Below are 16,924 nucleotides of genomic sequence, written 5' to 3'. Positions count from 1 at the left end.
ATTCAAGGAGCTTTTTTAAGACGTTTTAAGTGTAGGATTTCCCACAGGAAGAGGTGAGTGTGGCTCCTTAATCCATCTTTCCACCCCCTGTGAAGGTGTTCAATAATAGCCAATAGAGTGCATGTCATTAGGGCATGCGCACCAAAGCGTGCAGACCTTGTCCCGCCTGGTCCCACAGAAAACCAAGGGGTGTGCTTGGGTAGCAGCGCATGCGCTCCGCAGAAAATCACGGGCGTCGATCCTCACACCGCAGCGATTGCAGATTTTACATGTCAGATAGGAGGGAGTGTGAAGGGGTACGAGAGACGGGGGGCCCAGCACTCACAGCACAGTAACACAACGATGGAGACCCGATCTGTGGAGGAGGAAGAAGAAGAGATGTGACTGCAAACACTATTTTCTCTCTAAGTCTGCAACCTGTCTCTCATCCACCTCCGTCCCAGTAATCCCATTTTCTTGTTGCAGCGTTTCCTCCAAGGACTACAAATGACAACCTGGTGAATGCTAACGAGATGGAGTAAAGAAAAAAAATAAAACAACGTCCAGCACATTGCAGGATGCGCACAAGGAGGAAGAAGGTAGAGCAACCTGGGTGTCTTTCTGCTGTCGCATGTCAGAGGTTTTCCGCGGTGCTGTGGATTGATCGTTTCGGTGTATAATGGAGAGCCCCAATGGCTCTGGCAGCGACACCAAACCGCAGAACCACCAGTTGGAAAAGAAGAGACTGAACCGAGCCCCTTCCCCGGCCAGACCTTTCCTCAAGGATGTGCACTCTCGCTCCACAAAACCACCTGCAATTGTACCGAAATCCCCCAAACTCAGCAAGCAGTCCGCCTCGGTGCCCTTGGTGCATCCGAACCGCATCTCCAGACGCAGCCCGTCCGGGGCGAAGGAGAAACCAGCCCCGGTGAAAAGTAACACCAGATCTCCTGTGGCGAAAAAGCCCACAAAGGTGTCCCAGCATGCGGCAGCCGAGCCCAAAACCGCCAGCATCAAGCCGGAGAGCAGCACCAGCAGCAGTCCGGTCCTCGCCAAAGGGAAGAAGGGGAAACTAGCCTCTTCTCCGGGCCCTCCCAGCCATGGATCTCCAATTCGGGTACCAACCGGTGCACATCTTGTTAGGGTCAGCCAGACCGACAGCAGCTCGGACCTGTCAGACTGCCCGTCCGAGCCGCTGTCGGATGAGCAGAGGCAGGCAGCGGCCGCTAGTAGCGACGCTGAGTCCGGCACCGGCTCCAGTGACCGGGATCAGCTGGGGGGTGATAATCCGCTGCTGGAAGAGGCGACCGGAGCTCCACCGCGCACAACCGAGGCTTCCGCAGCCAAGGGAAGCATGTCTCAGGCTCAGCAAGGAGAGAAACACCGGCAGGAGAAACCATCCTCATCTTCATCAGCCGCACAACTCAGACTGCCAGCAGCCAAGGATGTTACTGAGGAGGACCTGCTGCGGGAGGTGGAGGACCTGCGATCCGAAAACGACTACCTCAAGGTATGGCGATAACATCTCCACAAGTTACCAGAATCAGAATACCCTTTTCCTCCCCCACAGAGGGGAAATGTACATTGTAACAGCAAGAGTAATGTAATTAAGAGGCATGTATAGAAATGACAATTTACAACATCCAGGTGGAGAACAAAAAGTACCGGTGACAGTAAGTGTAGCATCTTTCGTAGTGACAGGGCTACTATATGCTTAATTGTTGCATATATTTGATAAACACAACATCTACATTTAAAAAGAGACTTCTTTCAGTTGCAGTCTTATTTAATCCCTACTCCAGAAGCATCTGCTTCCCACAGCTGTCAATTTTTCCAACAGCACAGAGGGTTCAATCCCCACCATCACCTGTTTGTTTTTTGTAGGTGTCCTTGAACAACTTTCACCTGCTCACTAATTCAAAGCATTTTCTGAGTGTATCAATTATTAAAATCTAAAGGCATCAGCTGTCCCCCCGATGATGCCCATGTCGACTCTCCATCCATCATGTCGGCTTTTACCCTCCCCTGTGGGTTTGACCTTTATTGATGGGAGTTTTATTGAAAATGTCTTCTCTCTGGCTTTTGCTCAGACTTTCCTTTTTAAATTTGTATTGCTTTCAAGTCACCAAAGTCTATTCTGACTGAAAAATGTTTGCCCAAGTCCCCATCCTCAATTTGCATCTGGGACACCGAGAGAACATCATCTCCTGTAATGATGTGAATAAGTTGAACTCATGGATGCATACTAGGTTAATCATTACTATGTTTTCCAACATCGTTATTTTTTACATATTGCTTGAAGATCCTGTTTGAAGATCTGATCCAGGATCCCCCTCCCCCCTTTTAAGTAGGTTATCCCCATAAGTTGGGGAGGGGAGGCAAACAGATAATGCGGCAAACAATCTTGCAGTTTCTTCTTTTTGAGACGGTTTATTTGCATGTTTCTCTGAGTATTATTGCAAACTTGATCACGGATGTCTGTGTCTCTCTGCGGCTCGGTGCAAACACAAGAGAGTTAATCAGCTTTACTGGCTCTGGCTGTAATGGCTTTATCCCGCAGGACTTGATACCAGTCAGATGTCCCATGTGTGTTGGGTTCAAACACCCGCCCGCCTGCCTGGCTGTCAGTCTGCCAGCTGGGACGCTGAGGTGAACTGTTCTACCTCCCCCATCCCCCCAAGGACTAAAATATCTGGGAGTCCCCACCACTGCTTTACGTCAGAGCTGCTCCTGGACAAACATGTTTATCTTATTTTGACCCCTTTTTCAACCTCTGTTATTGTCTCTTGGTTTTTGTTTGGTGGTAAAATGACAGGAAATTGATTACTGGGGTTGCTGCTTACACATTCTTTAAGAGTTGTAATTATTAGCGATAAATCAAATAGTCCATTGACTGAAAATTATCCAGACAGTATTCTCCTAATCAATTTGAGTCAATGCTAAAACAAAAGCAATTACTGCCAGCTTCTGAACTGGGAAGTTTTAATATTTTTCCAGTTTCAAGTCGTTATTTAATGGAATATTTTTGGGTCATTCATAACAAAACATTTCATTATGTTCCTCTCAGGTCTAAGAGCTTGTGATTGACCTGTTTTAACTGTTTTCATAGAAAGCAATTGAGATTAATCAAGAACATAGTAGTCAGATTAATCATTTTTACTATCAACTAAACTGCTAAACAGTTTTGAGATTAAGAAAAGTGAGCATGGTCTGTAAGTACTCAGAAAATTGTCAAAAATCTTCCTGGAAGTGATTAAAAAATGTCCTGAACTCCAAATATAATTCCTCTCCTATCATATAAAAGAAGACAGGTAGCTTTGAGCACTTTCTTAGGAAAAAATTACCCAAGCTCTCTAGTTCTACCTTATCAAATGTGAAGATTGACAGCCATTCTTTTCCTTACTCGATAGCAAATGGATTATCTTTTGGTTTTGGTCCGTTGGTTGGTAAAAAAAACACTGAAATGAAGATGTCATATTTGGTCTTGACTCGTGAGAAATTGTGGTCATTTCTTTTCAGATTTTCTTTGACATTTCCCAGAGAATAATAATGACGAATCAATCAGGAAAATAATTAATTGCAGCAGCTGCTCAATAAAGATATCCACGTTTAACCCCTTTAAAGAGACGACCAATTACCGGTGCTGACTCAGTGAACACACTCCAAGTAAACATCAGTGATGCTCTGAATGTACCTGCTCCCAGGATGCATCTGTGCCTCTGGCTCTGCTTTTAACCTGGACATCGATTGGAGGACATTAGCTTCTTCCTCCGGGGCCCTCCTCAGATAACAATGGGCTCTGTGCTTTTCCAAATGAGGATAGATTTAGTTTTCATTAATTGACACTGTCTTCCCCCCCCTCCTCCCCTCTTCAGGATACAATGTTTTGTCGTCAGGTGCCAGTCAGACCCTGTGAATCTCCCTCCCAGGGGAAATCTCACGAGCCTCTCCATGTTGGAGGCAAACTGAAACCCCAGAGGATAACGAACTGAAACTGTCGTAGTACTACAGATAAACCTTTTTATTTTCCCTCCACCATGCCGGGTAATTTCATGGGGGAGATGGGCAATGTGAATACATCCAATCCAAGAGATAAGACGCTTAAAGCCAACTAGCGATGTTACATCATCATCATCATCACTGAGGCTACGTGCATTACTGGAGCTCGTATGTAATCATATGGAAGTATAATCTACTAAGGTATATTATATTATATTGCATTTCATATTTAATAGCTTTATGCCTGAAGAAAGAAATCGTCCCCTATGTGAGTAATACATCTGTGTTTACTATAAACCATGATACTTTCAATGAAGCAGAGAGGTATCTTCATTGAAGGCTAGAAAATGTCCCAAAATGCATTTTATCAGTGTTTCTGACAAACCCTGTCTTGTTGCATCAGTTGGCTTGTGTGTGACCCTCTGAGTTTTGTTCTAGCATCACTGTCAGACTTTCCTCTTACACAACACGTTCGCCCATGGCACACTAAAACTTATTCTTTTCCATGACATTGCTGGGTTTTTGAGGACAACTTATTTGTTCACCTAAAGGCACCTCAAGTCAAAACTTTCACGGAGAAAATATTCAAATCCAACTGGCAGATTGCCATGAAATATAGAGTGAGAGCACATTCAAACTCAGCTGAACATTTTAGACTATTCATTAGCTTTCCTCTTGCACCAATCTCTAAACACAAGTATAAAGATGCAAAGTCTAAGAGGGAAAGTATACTTATTCAACTTCTGGATTCTAAAAACGTTCTAACCTTATATCCCTTTTACTGTTGCTGTGAAGTCACCCTTTAGAAGAAAACTCCTTTTGACATTTGGTAAAGTATTTCCTAAACACAAAAGCTGCTTTACAAATAGAACAATTATGAAGCTGTTAAAAAGTACTTTTCTTGCTTCCACACAGACATTTTGTTGCTACAGAATTGGACAGTACATGATTCACAGGAATATCACCTAAAAAGGATATATTTAATGTAAAAACAAACCCAAGTCTTAACCGATTGACCCTTTTGCATCTGTTTTGCAAAGTGCGCTGAAAGAAAAGTAATTTTGTCTTGGCTCAAGTGTTGGTTATCAACAACTTACCCATTAACGCAGTTTGGATGTGGTATTAAAGTGTCTGCTCCTCTCTGTGTGTCTCAGGATGAAGTGGACGAGCTGCGGGCGGAGATGGAGGAGGTGCGCGACAGCTACCTGGAGGAGGAGGTGTACCAGCTGCAGGAGCTGCGGAGGGACCTGGACCGCTCCAACAAGAACTGCCGCATCCTGCAGTACCGGCTGAGGAAGGCCGAGCAGAAGAGCCTGAGAGTCGCTCAGACCGGACACGTGGACGGAGAGCTGCTCCGCAGTCTGGAGCAGGACCTGAAGGTGTGTGAGAGGGAATGTTGTAATATGTTAAATGTTTCCTGTCTTAAATATTTGTCATTGTCGATGTTACAAATGGAGCTGCTGTGGAACAGGAACAACTTTAGTCTTAAATTGATGATAAAGTATTAACGTACCACAAAACAGCACCTTGAAGCTTACACAGACATTAAAGCTCTCCACTAACCCACAATAATGAAATGTATTTTCTTAGAGTAATGACCCACAGTAGCTTCTCAGCGTCGGGAAAACATTCGACTCCAAGGGAATCGTTTAATGTGCAATCAATCCAAGTAGAAAATGTAATTATAAAATAAATAGTGGTGATAAATGTTTTAGTTCTGCAAGTAATGATTAGTTTTCTAATGGAGAATAATATTTATCTTAAAATCCATAAAATGTCATTAAAAGTCCCAAGCAGACGTCTTGAATTGCTTGTATTGCCTCAAAAGTATTTAATTAAGAACATTTTTACTCATCTTTTTAACACTTTACTGTTTGAGTATAGTAGTCAGTCAGCTGAAATAAGTGTGGATGTTTTCTTGAGTGATGACTGCTTGATATACAGTACATAAATAAACTAAATAAGTATATTGTGTGTTAAAGGCACATATCATAAAACATGTGTGAATCCATTCTGTTTTATCTCTTTGCATTGCATGTGTTTGTCCTTCAGCATATTGTCCCTGTGATCTCAGGTGGCCAAAGATGTGTCGGTGCGTTTGCACAACGAGCTGGAGAGCGTGGAGGACAAACGCAGCCGAGCCGAGGATGAGAACGAGCTGCTCCGCCAAAAAATCATCGAGGTGGAGATCGCTAAACAGGCGCTGCAGAATGAGTTCGAGAGGACCAAAGAGGTGAGAGGACGAACGTGGAGATGCTTTTTGATGTGAGGCTGTTAACGGTCATGGGAGGAACTTTTGCTTTCATGCTCATACAGTAGAGGAGTTTTTTTATCTGTAGAGGTGCTAGTTGTCTTGTACACTTGCAATAGAAAAATCCAAATAATTCTCAGACACACAAGAGTTTAAAATATTGAGAATATGTTTTGTCCAAGTTGGGAAACAAGGTGTTCTGTTGAAGAGCTTTGACAGCTAGTTGTGGTTTAATCAGGAAAGCAGTGATTATGACCACTGTGCTGGATGTGATTATATGATGTTGTTGACTCTGCTGTTTGCACGGGATGAGTTTTCAGTCTGCCATGACATGCTGTTGTTGTTGTTGTTGCCTCTTAACTACCTGCACATAAACAAGGAGATTATTAGTGGTGATCTCTGGCCTGATCACTGCTGTGAATTAATTTCATCAATCCCTTAAACGCTCCTTGACGGCAGCTCTGTTCAACGGTGCATGTTATATTAACGCCTGACAGTAATATGAACATTTCATTCTGGAAGAATAGTTGCTGTAGAAAGTGTGTGTTACAGTAGATGTATCCACACTGGAACTGATAATGAATTTGAGCTGCAGTACTACTACCTAAATATATGTGTAGTTTAAATATTTATGGGCTGTAAATCAAAACGTTTTTCACACACAACATATTTATTTAATGGATGTATCCGAATATCAGTGTTTCAGGGAAAACAAGAACCATTTTTAGCCTTTGTTGCATAAAAATGAACTGATAATTGAGTTTTAAAAAGAGTTAATTTGTTTATTTTTTGGTCACTTTATTATTTTCCTCTTTTTTTTGAGTTGTGGGACTACAGCTCTCATTCTTCTTGGGTTAATGTTATCAGAATGGAAGTGAATGTTAGCAGAAAGTTCGATTTTAAGCCTTGTTTATTTATTCATCTGTTTACATTTTCCTGAATCTTCAGCATAAAAATCTGAATCAGAATCAGAAATACTTTATTTATCCCAAACTGGGAAATGTTTTCATTGCAGCAGTGAAATACAAAAAGAAGAAGCATAACAATTAATTAGAAATAAAAATGAGTAAAAATGAGAAATATACAAACGTCAAGGTGTGCATGTTATGGCCAGTTCACAAGAGAGGCTATGAGCAGTGAGTTGTATGCCAGCCAGAGGGGAATTATTGTAAAGTGTTATTGCAGTGGGCAGGAATGTTCTCCTGTTCCTGTCCTTGTGACAGCGGAGCTGGAGAGTCTGTTGGAGAAGGAGCTGTCCGCTGTCCTTCCAGCTGCAGGTGGAGAGGGTGGGTGGGGTTATCCATGATGGACAACAAAAGTCTTAATTCTCTTGCAGTTGCACTGTAGCTATGGGTGTACAGACACACTTGCACTTTATATTGTTTCTCAGACTGAACAGGATCTTAAGTATCTGTATCATGAGCTATTCATGTTATTTTCACCCCTGTTTTACAGTGTAGCCGCAGAGCTTTTATATCAGTTACCCTGATGTTGCTCAGAGCGTAAGGTCTTGTTGCGGGTAATAAGATGAGCAGAGGCTATTCACAGAGCTGCCGTCGTTCAGCTGCTTACACTAAATTGATTTTGACATCAGCAGGTAACATACCGTCTGCCAGTCGAAAGAAAGTAGGCTAATACTGCACCAGTCAGTATGGAGATGAGGCTTTTCCTCTCTTTAGGCGTCAACAGGGACACTGTTTCTGTCTTTCCTCTTGTCACACACGCTGCCTGTTTGATTCCCAGCTTGTGCAACAGTGACACCATATGTCCTCTGTTACATGCCTCTCTATATAAGTCTTTCGCTGGTTTGAAATCTATATTCTGAAGCAGCTCGTGACCTTAACTGTCTTTGTTTGCAACATTGTTCTCAAAGGCAACTCATCATCCTCCGACTGAGCTGCATGTGCTCTAACGAAGACAGGAAATCCATGTGTAGCCGGATGTGCCAATGCAGCAAATGCGAGCTCCAGTTTTTGTTGTCGTCACTTGACACGGGTGACCTTTCAGAAGAAAACGATTAATGTATACTAGGGCGGAAGTGAGAGGACGCTCCACATGAGCAGGTTTTTAAAATGTGTTGCAGTATCGGTGGTGGATCCAGAGCCTTTTTTCTGAGCCGTGTTGAGACAGAAAGAATCACAGGATGACACAGACTGTCGTGTACACAGAGAAACAGGCGAGGGTGTAAAAAATAGAGGCTGTGAAAGCGCCTGCTCCGAATATTTGCAGGTTTTGTGTTCCCCTGTGTTTTGTCCTAGAAAAACACAAGCAGTCTCTGAATCTGCATTTTCCAAATCTCTTCCCCCCTCTCTTACGTACCAGAGGCATGCACTTATAAAACAGCATCCCGACATCTTCTTCTGGAACAGTTTATTTGTCTGTAATTGTCCCTGAGTTGAATCACAATGTACTCAAGTCTTTGCATCCTGTGGAATATGTAATGCACATGAAAAGTATTTATAATAATTTCATGACGGATGCATTTCAATGAATGAATGTTAAAATCTGCCCTGCCCTGTGTCACGGAGATAAACCACAAAGGATAAGGGAGGAGCATGATTAATGATAACAATGTGGTTCGTCTGGACTAAAAGGTTCTTCCTTTCTGCTATAATTAGACCTTGTAAATTGTGACCCAGGTGTAATGTGAAGCAGCGAACGTCAGAAAACCTTTCTGACTCGTTTCGGATTTCTACTAGTTTGGAGAAATCCACCAGAGGCCCCTGAGTCTTTTTCCATTAAGTTTAGTTAAAATCCTTTATTTGCAGGTCTTTAACCACTTCAAATAGATGGATGGATGTAGATAGATGGATGAATAGATAGATAGATTGATAGATAGATGGATGGATGTAGATAGATAGATGATAGATAGATAGACAGACAGACAGATAGATAGATAGATAGATAGATAGATAGATAGATAGATAGATAGATAGATAGATAGATAGATAGATAGATAGATAGATAGATAGATAGATAGATAGATAGATAGATAGATAGATAGATAGATAGATAGATAGATAGATAGATAGATAGATAGATAGATAGATAGATAGATAGATAGATAGATAGATAGATAGATAGATAGATAGATAGATAGATAGATAGATAGATAGACAGATAGATAGTCCTTAAAGCCTGTCTCCTCCCTGTCCCTGTGTTCCTCCTCTGCTATCAGAGGCTGCACAGTGGGACTCTGGCCCAGAGATTGGCACCCCTGCATGGATTAATCCGAAGAGAAGGCCTGTTATAAAACAGCCTGGCGTGTGTCGGTACACTCTGATGGGAGGGGAGGGCTACAGAGAAAAAGACAAAGCGGCAGAGAATGGTTTGAATCAGATGTCTGCGAGCGATACCGCACCACAGTTTACAGATATAATGTCAAACGGGGCCTGGTTGTCAGGACCCTCTGTTGAAATTGTGTAGACTCCTAGAGCAAATTGCTGCTTCTGGCTGGGCAGTATGAAGGTGAGCAGTGATTGGTCTACACCCTTTTTATTCCTCTGACATTAGAAGAAAGGAACTCTGATATAGTATCTAATGTAATGGAACTAATGAAATGTCAACCAGAGCATCAGGTGATTGATTAGGTGCACTCTGTTCCCGATAAGTTCATCTTTCATTACAGCAAAATGATAATGCTCGGTGCCGTGCTTGTTGACAAACTGAAGCCTCACTTGAAATGAGATCTCATGAGCACATCACACAATAAGAACCCAAAAATCTAATCCTAATATTTTCTACCACATACTTTATTCTGAGGCGCTCTCCTGCAGTCAAGGGTTATTCTGTGAAGTTATATGCTGCTCCTCTTCGACGCTGCTAAGGGTTGTTATTACATCCCGAGTTCCTTTACTTTACTGACAGTCAAGTAATTATTATAGAGTCAAAAGTTTCACTGAAAGCGGCAGTATCTAAAGATTACAGAGTAACGTTTGTTTTTGAATGCCATTCCTTCTGTTAGTGCCATAAATAAACCTCAATGCACCCCCTTTGTATACGAGCGTATAGGCATACATTATACAGGAAAACATCCATAAATAATAAAAAGAACAACAATGATAAAAACAAATCAGCGTTAGTATGTTTAGTATTGGGCTGCAACAACAAAAACAAAACAAAGATGGACTGAAACAATTAGTACTGTTTGCAAAAACTGGAACAATTCTGTATATTTCCTTGATCTACCTTCTCACATAAGCTTCATTACTTTCCTCTAGCCTGTATCACTTGATTTGAGTATCTTAGGGTCAATTGAAACAAGGGAATTGGTTTGATATTATAACCAGCCCTAATTAATAACACTCTAATATATGTACAGTGGTATTTTCTGACCAAAACTAATATCATCTACAAGCACCTTCAGTGGAAACTATCCACCCACGTCTGAAGCATCATCCAGCACGAGTCCTGGCAGCATTTGCATATTTTTTCATACATGTAAAAATAGGAATCTAGGGCATTCCCAAGAGGTGCCTCAAACTCTCATGTTGCTGTTTCACTTCTACAAAGGTACGAGAGGGGATGCCTGCATTCATAATGAGTTGCCGCGACAATGGCTGAGCGAGAGTCACTGCAGACATTTGTTTTTATCTCAGATCACTTCTCTGTCTCTCACAAGATCTCAGCAGAAGAAGGAAGACTCTCATCTCCTCATCTCTGCTTCTCCCTTCTCCTCCATGTCTTCCTCTCTCCCCTCCTCTTCTGTGGTTCCCTGTTGGAAGAGTGTGAGGGAATCTCATTGACCTAGTTAATATCTTGTGTCTGACTCCTCCAATGAGAAGCAGAGCAGACGTGAGGAGATGAGTAGCGCAGGGACTGCTGTAAGTCCAAATCTGCTGCAGTGACATGCATCCATATCAAGCTTTTACAACGACTTTGCAGCAAAATCTCCATTTACATTCTGGGCTGCAGAACATGCTTATAAAATATAACTCTTCAGGTAGAGACTGCCCTTGAATGTAGGACATTTTCTGCTCATTTTTAGATTCATATTTGTTACTGTGACATGTCTCCATGCTTTAATGTTCAAAAAGCTCTTTATTGATCTCAAACTGCCTGTGCTGCAGCTCTCTTTCACCCTCTGTCTGAAACCAGAGCCCAGTCTGCTCTGATTGGTTAGCTGGTCGTCTCTGTTGTGATTGGTCAATCGCTTAGAGATGTCCCGCCGCTTAGCCTATCACGTACAATGTGTTGTCACTATGGGATTTTAGCCTTAGCAGACCATTTACATGCACAAAAACCTATACTTCACACTACAGGAAAGGGAATACTACAGAAAGCATAACACGGTCCCTTTAACAGAACAAGCTGTGTTGTGAAAATATTTTTAAATAATAATAATTGATTCTCTAAAAAGGTTAAACTTGGTATCAAATCTGTCTGTATGTTTATCTCCAGTTTAATGACGTTTAAAAAGGCAAACCTGTACCGACGATTCAGGAATGACACTGTTTCCCTAAAGGCTAACTATCACCGACACAAAGCAAATGAGGAAATCCTGAATTCTGATGAAACCCTGGAGGATGTGTTACAATTCTGAGAGCTGCCCTTTGAAGTTTCAATCCCATGAAAAATGAGATTCCTCCTTTTTGCATGTATTATATTTTACGTTAGTATCAAAGCTGCCACTTTATAATCATAGGAGATCCGCAAGCATTCGCTGTAGCAGCAATCAAAGTGTTTGTAAATGTCTTCAGACACATCAAGAGACTTTTTAAATGAGGAGTTTTGAGTCATCTGAAACACGATCTTCAGATATAAGAGACTTGACTCGGGTTTCAAATTTCATTTAGCTAAAGTATCTAAGATGGCAAAACTTTTAGGATACTTGACTTTAAGATTCCCTTTTTTCCGGAATTCGGTTCCATGTTCAAACCTTATTGCTGCCACATTTATGTTATGTCCCTTTGTTGTGATTTAAATGTTATAAAAAACCCATTAAAACAAAGATAATCCGAGCTTTATGAATCTGATTGAACGTGGAAATCAGGCACCTAGAAATAAAGACTTTAATGCAGTCTGAATATAGTGGAAATAAGTGAGGCTATAATGGGAATGGCATTCGTCCTGCAACTATTTTGACATAAACACAAGCATTAAACTAATTTAATCATTATTACAATCTGTCCTAATTGGATTGTGAAAGTCTGAACCAAATTTCATGACAATCCATCAGATAGTTTTGAAGATATTTCACTGAAAGCCACAAATGTTGTCATTGTAGCACTAAAGGGAAAATATACCAAACATGAATCCCTTAACCAAGTTTAATGCCGATATATGTAATAGATGTTGACGTTTCTCAGCCTAACGTGGTGGAACAATTGACAGACAGCCTCCCTGCTAAGCCTAACCTAGATCTGAAAGCAGCAGGACATCCTGCGTTGGTTTCTTGGGAGCCTCTCCTCTCCGCTGTAACAGATTGTAATAGCAGTTATATTTTGGGAGGCTGACAGCAGCTTGGCAGGCTGTAAGTCAGACTGAGTCATCGAGTGTCTCACCTCTCTTCCAAACACAAGGAACAGACGGGCATTCAGAAAAAAATCAAACTCCCAATAGTATTTAGGGGCCAAAGCCCTGACAGAAATATCATCCTCAACAAAACTGTTTGTGGACAGAGCCAAAGTTTGAGAGGGAAGATGTCGGTGTTTGAGTTATGCTGCTAAATTATTATCTTTAAGGAGGATTTTGGAATAACTTGTAATCTATTGGGTTTTTATTTTTCTAATAATGAAAAGAGAATTACAGAAAAATGGTTGGATAGTTTTGTGAGGAGAAGTGGATATTGGAGTAATATTCAGAAACCTGAGTCTAAATCCATGTACTGTAGGTACTTTAGATAGAAGATAGAATCAGAGGATGAAGCCCTCTTTATTAGTCACATACATGCACACAGCAGAGCACACACAGTGAAATTGGTCCTCTGCATTTAACCCATCCTAGTACAAGCAATGTAATGGGGAGGGGGGATTAGAGGTTTCCGGTGCCTTGCTCAAGGGCACCACAGCAGGGCCTAGGAGGTGAACTGGGACCTCTCCAAGTAGCAGTCCACTTTCCATATTTCAAGTCTGCTCGGGGACTTGAACCGGCGACCCTACGATTCCCAGTCCAAGCCCCTACTGACTGAGCCACTGCTGGACAACTTTTATGTCACAACTGTGTTTATGTTTGCTTTTTCTGGATATCACCTCCTCCTACAGAGCAAAACAAATCAACACACGCAGATTAGGTGAGTTAGTATTAAATGTCGGGCAGATTTTTTATCATTCTGCTGAAAAATGTTCGCAGACAATCAAGGATTTAATTGGTTTTTCATGGAAATGTCAAAAAGAAAAAAGAGAAATGCTATTTGAAAATCCCCAAGGTAACTTCAGTTAAATTGTTTGTTTTGTACAAAAAACAACTACAATCAATTAGCCATAATGTAAGACAAGCTAAAGCAGAATATATTGGCATTGATCACTTTGATCACTGTACTGACACTGTTGTAGGGTATCGGCACTACTAGGGACATTGTATAATTATACCCAGCTCTACACACACAATGAGTGTATTTGTTTAATGTTTTACCCAGCAGCACTCTCTCGTCAGTCTGGTTATTTATTTTCAACTCACCATGCTTTTAACTTATTTTCAATCCTAGAGCACATAAGCTCCCCCCGAAAAAGTACAGAGCTGTGTTTGGTCAAGCTTGCAGTATCCCTCAGAGTCCTGGATCAAATTCAAAGTGCTCTATTTCGGGCAATATACGGCTCTTGGAAGCTGCATTGGGAAAATCCCCTGAGCGTTTTCCTCCATAGATTTAGCAGCATGTATGTGCCTATAGACTCCTGCTCCCGTTTGAAGTGAAGCACGCTCGTTATGGGAGATGAGAGGAAGTGGAAGACAGACAGATGCTGTGCTCACAGTTCTGTGAGGTTGTATATTGCATGCAGTCATTACTAAATGATGACTTCAGCGATAGACAGACCTACACACATCGTTACACTCTCAGGCAAAAGCTGTGACATCCTTGTGAGTCTTATCTCTCCTCCACCTCTCCACCTCGCTCTTAATAGCTTATCCTTTGAAAAATAATCCCTTCTTCTGGTCTAAATCGTCTCTGATATACTATTATACAACTTTGAGAAATGTCTTGTCCTACTTTTCCTCACGTGAGCTATCATTCATGACATCTTTTAAAAGTTTGACAATTTTGTCAAAATTGTAAAGCTCTGCTGGGTTTACATATTTTTGCATTATGCACATGTGCAAAACAGCTTGAAATGAATAATTAAACTTGATTGTTTTTGTGTTTTGGGAGATAAATCGTGTGACAATTATTCTCTGTTATCATCCCCCGTTTTTTCAATAATAAATAATGATTTGAAATCTGCACCATGAGTAATAAGCAAACCTTAGTAGGTAACAGTTTAGTGGAAATTAAGTGCATTTGATGATGATTTTATCCACATTAATCCATAGTTCTGTAAGAATGACCCACAGAGTCAAACCCTGGCACTGATTAAGATAATATCTGATATTTATTTAATTAAACATTTTATTGAAATGTTGGTGTGCCAGTGGTAATTAATGTCAAGTTTTTAAAACCCTGAGACGTACTTAATTGAAGTGTGTGTGTGTGTGGGGGGGGTGTATATAGTGTTCTTAAGATGTATTACATATAAATCCAACTATAGCTTGTATAGTGAAGTGCATGTATATCCAAATAAAGCATATACACACCAAAAAAGAGGATCAGTTGAATCTAAGGGTTCTGAAATACTCAAAAATCTGCATTTTTCAGCATCTAATTTCATCTGAGAGAACAAATGTAGACTTCCATAAAAAAACCGAGGTATTATAGTTTCCTTTTGTTGTTGTAGGTTCACTAAAAATAATACTTGGCCTGTATTCGTACAATTCTGCCAACCGATTAGTCGTCTACCTTGATAGGACCCTCCATCTGGCCCTTAATGTCCAGGTAACGACCCCTCAGATTACTGCGGGGCCTCTGCGGCCACCTGAGCTCACAGTTCGTTATCTTTTACAATGTGCTGCATGGCCTTATGCTCCGCTGTGGGTTTTGACATCATTTCAAATCCTTCATTGGCTCCTACCTTTTTCGAGCCACAAAAGACGGCATGTGTGCAGAGACAAGGGCCCCTCCCTCTTATTACCAGCCTATTGTGAAGCTTTTGACACCCACGAGGGGATGGTGAAGTACTGAGTGGCGGAAAGTGGTGCAGGGCGGGGGACAACCTCATTATCAGCCAGCTGGACTGTCCACTCAAACACCCCCCTCCCCCTTTTTATCCCTCACCCTCCTCCCATCCAGCAGAGAATAACACTCTGTTGTCTGCTTCCCATTAATGAGCATAACAAACATAGCTGGAGCCCAAATGAAGGATCGTATTTGGACTGCTCCAAATTAAGATACGATAAAAATGCAATTAGTACTTAAATGGTTTGGATTATTTAACGCTAATGCAGGATTCTTACTGAGACTGAGTTTGTTCCCTTTTAGTTGAATGTACTTATAGTTAGTTGGATAAAGATTCAGCTAAGTGTTATGTAATACAGGCTACCAGATAGACTCATTGAAGTTCTTGATCATTTAAAGGGGCCCTATAATACTCATTTTAATGTTTATATTTTGTGCCTTTTTTCTTTGACATGTCTCCATGCTTTAATGATCAAAAAGCCCTTTTACTTTTCTCATACTGCCTGTGCTGCAGCACCTCTTTTCACCCTCTGTCTGAAACCAGTGCCCAGTCTGCTCTGATTGGTTAACTGGCCAGCTCTCGGTCAATCACTTAGAGGTGTCCCGCCCCTTTGCATATCACACTCAGTGTGTTGGAAGGCTATCCTCGAGAAGCGCCACTGTTACATTGTGATGTCACTTTGTTAAGGAAGGAAACAAATAAGTCAAATGGAGGTGTTTCAGGCAGGGGGGGAACATTGGGATTTTATCCTTTGCAGACCATATACATGCACAGAAACCTATATAACACACTACAGGAGATGGAACCCCCACCCAAAAAAAACAAAGAAGCAGAATAGGGCCTCTTTAAGGTTTTATTAATCAGTTCCTGGTTACCACATACCTAACGCTCACAGAACAAGACTCCAGGCTCTTGATAAAAACTACTTGCCTCCTTCTCATTATGAGGATCTTAGCAATGGCTGCGGTTCCCTGCTTGATTCTTATCACGGGATAAAAGATCATTAGCTGCAGATAAAGCCTTAATTAAAGCCCGGCAGCCATCTTGAGGAGGTTGTTTACGGAAACAATCAGATAGGGCCGTAATAGGCTTACTGGGTTTTCCACTGTTCCACTGGTCTGGTATTTTAATGAATTCAACGGTGTAGTTTCTCTGATTCAAGGCATTTTCTATTTTTACATTCTCTATTATCTGACACCTGACCAACCTCTGTTTCTTATCTGAAGGTCTAACATTGTGGAGAAATATGATTCATCAGGTCTTTGATTCACACACTTTACTTGAGTAGTATTACATAATAGGATCAGCTTATTGGTGGCGTTGGTGTATCGGTTGCATGTTTTGGAGAGGTAATAGAAAGTATCAGCCTCGATGCTAACTCAAATCACCTTTTTATTTTATCAAACAGACTTAAACATGACTTAATCCAAAATGTATTTCTTCTCACTCGGTTTCAGCAAGACTCATCAGTTTGCTCTGTTTACCATTG

At 41.3% G+C, this 16,924-nt stretch overlaps 1 protein-coding gene across 2 annotated transcripts in view; it reads left to right on the top strand.

Annotated features, from left to right (window-relative positions):
* Positions 1-61: 61 nt before the first annotated feature.
* LOC134865846 (microtubule cross-linking factor 1) overlaps positions 62-16,924 on the top strand; it is a 63,638-nt gene continuing 46,775 nt past the window's right edge. For both annotated transcript variants that reach the window (XM_063885618.1, XM_063885616.1), the window contains exons 1-3: positions 62-1,489; positions 5,133-5,357; positions 6,053-6,211. In XM_063885618.1, coding sequence (XP_063741688.1) covers positions 659-1,489; positions 5,133-5,357; positions 6,053-6,211 — 1,215 coding nt within the window. In that variant the 5' untranslated portion in view covers positions 62-658. The remainder of the gene's footprint in view (positions 1,490-5,132; positions 5,358-6,052; positions 6,212-16,924) is intronic.

This window comes from Eleginops maclovinus, chromosome 6 (genome assembly GCF_036324505.1).
Source record: "Eleginops maclovinus isolate JMC-PN-2008 ecotype Puerto Natales chromosome 6, JC_Emac_rtc_rv5, whole genome shotgun sequence".
Taxonomy (NCBI): domain Eukaryota; kingdom Metazoa; phylum Chordata; class Actinopteri; order Perciformes; family Eleginopidae; genus Eleginops; species Eleginops maclovinus.
This window is presented reverse-complemented; position numbering and strand designations above follow the sequence as displayed.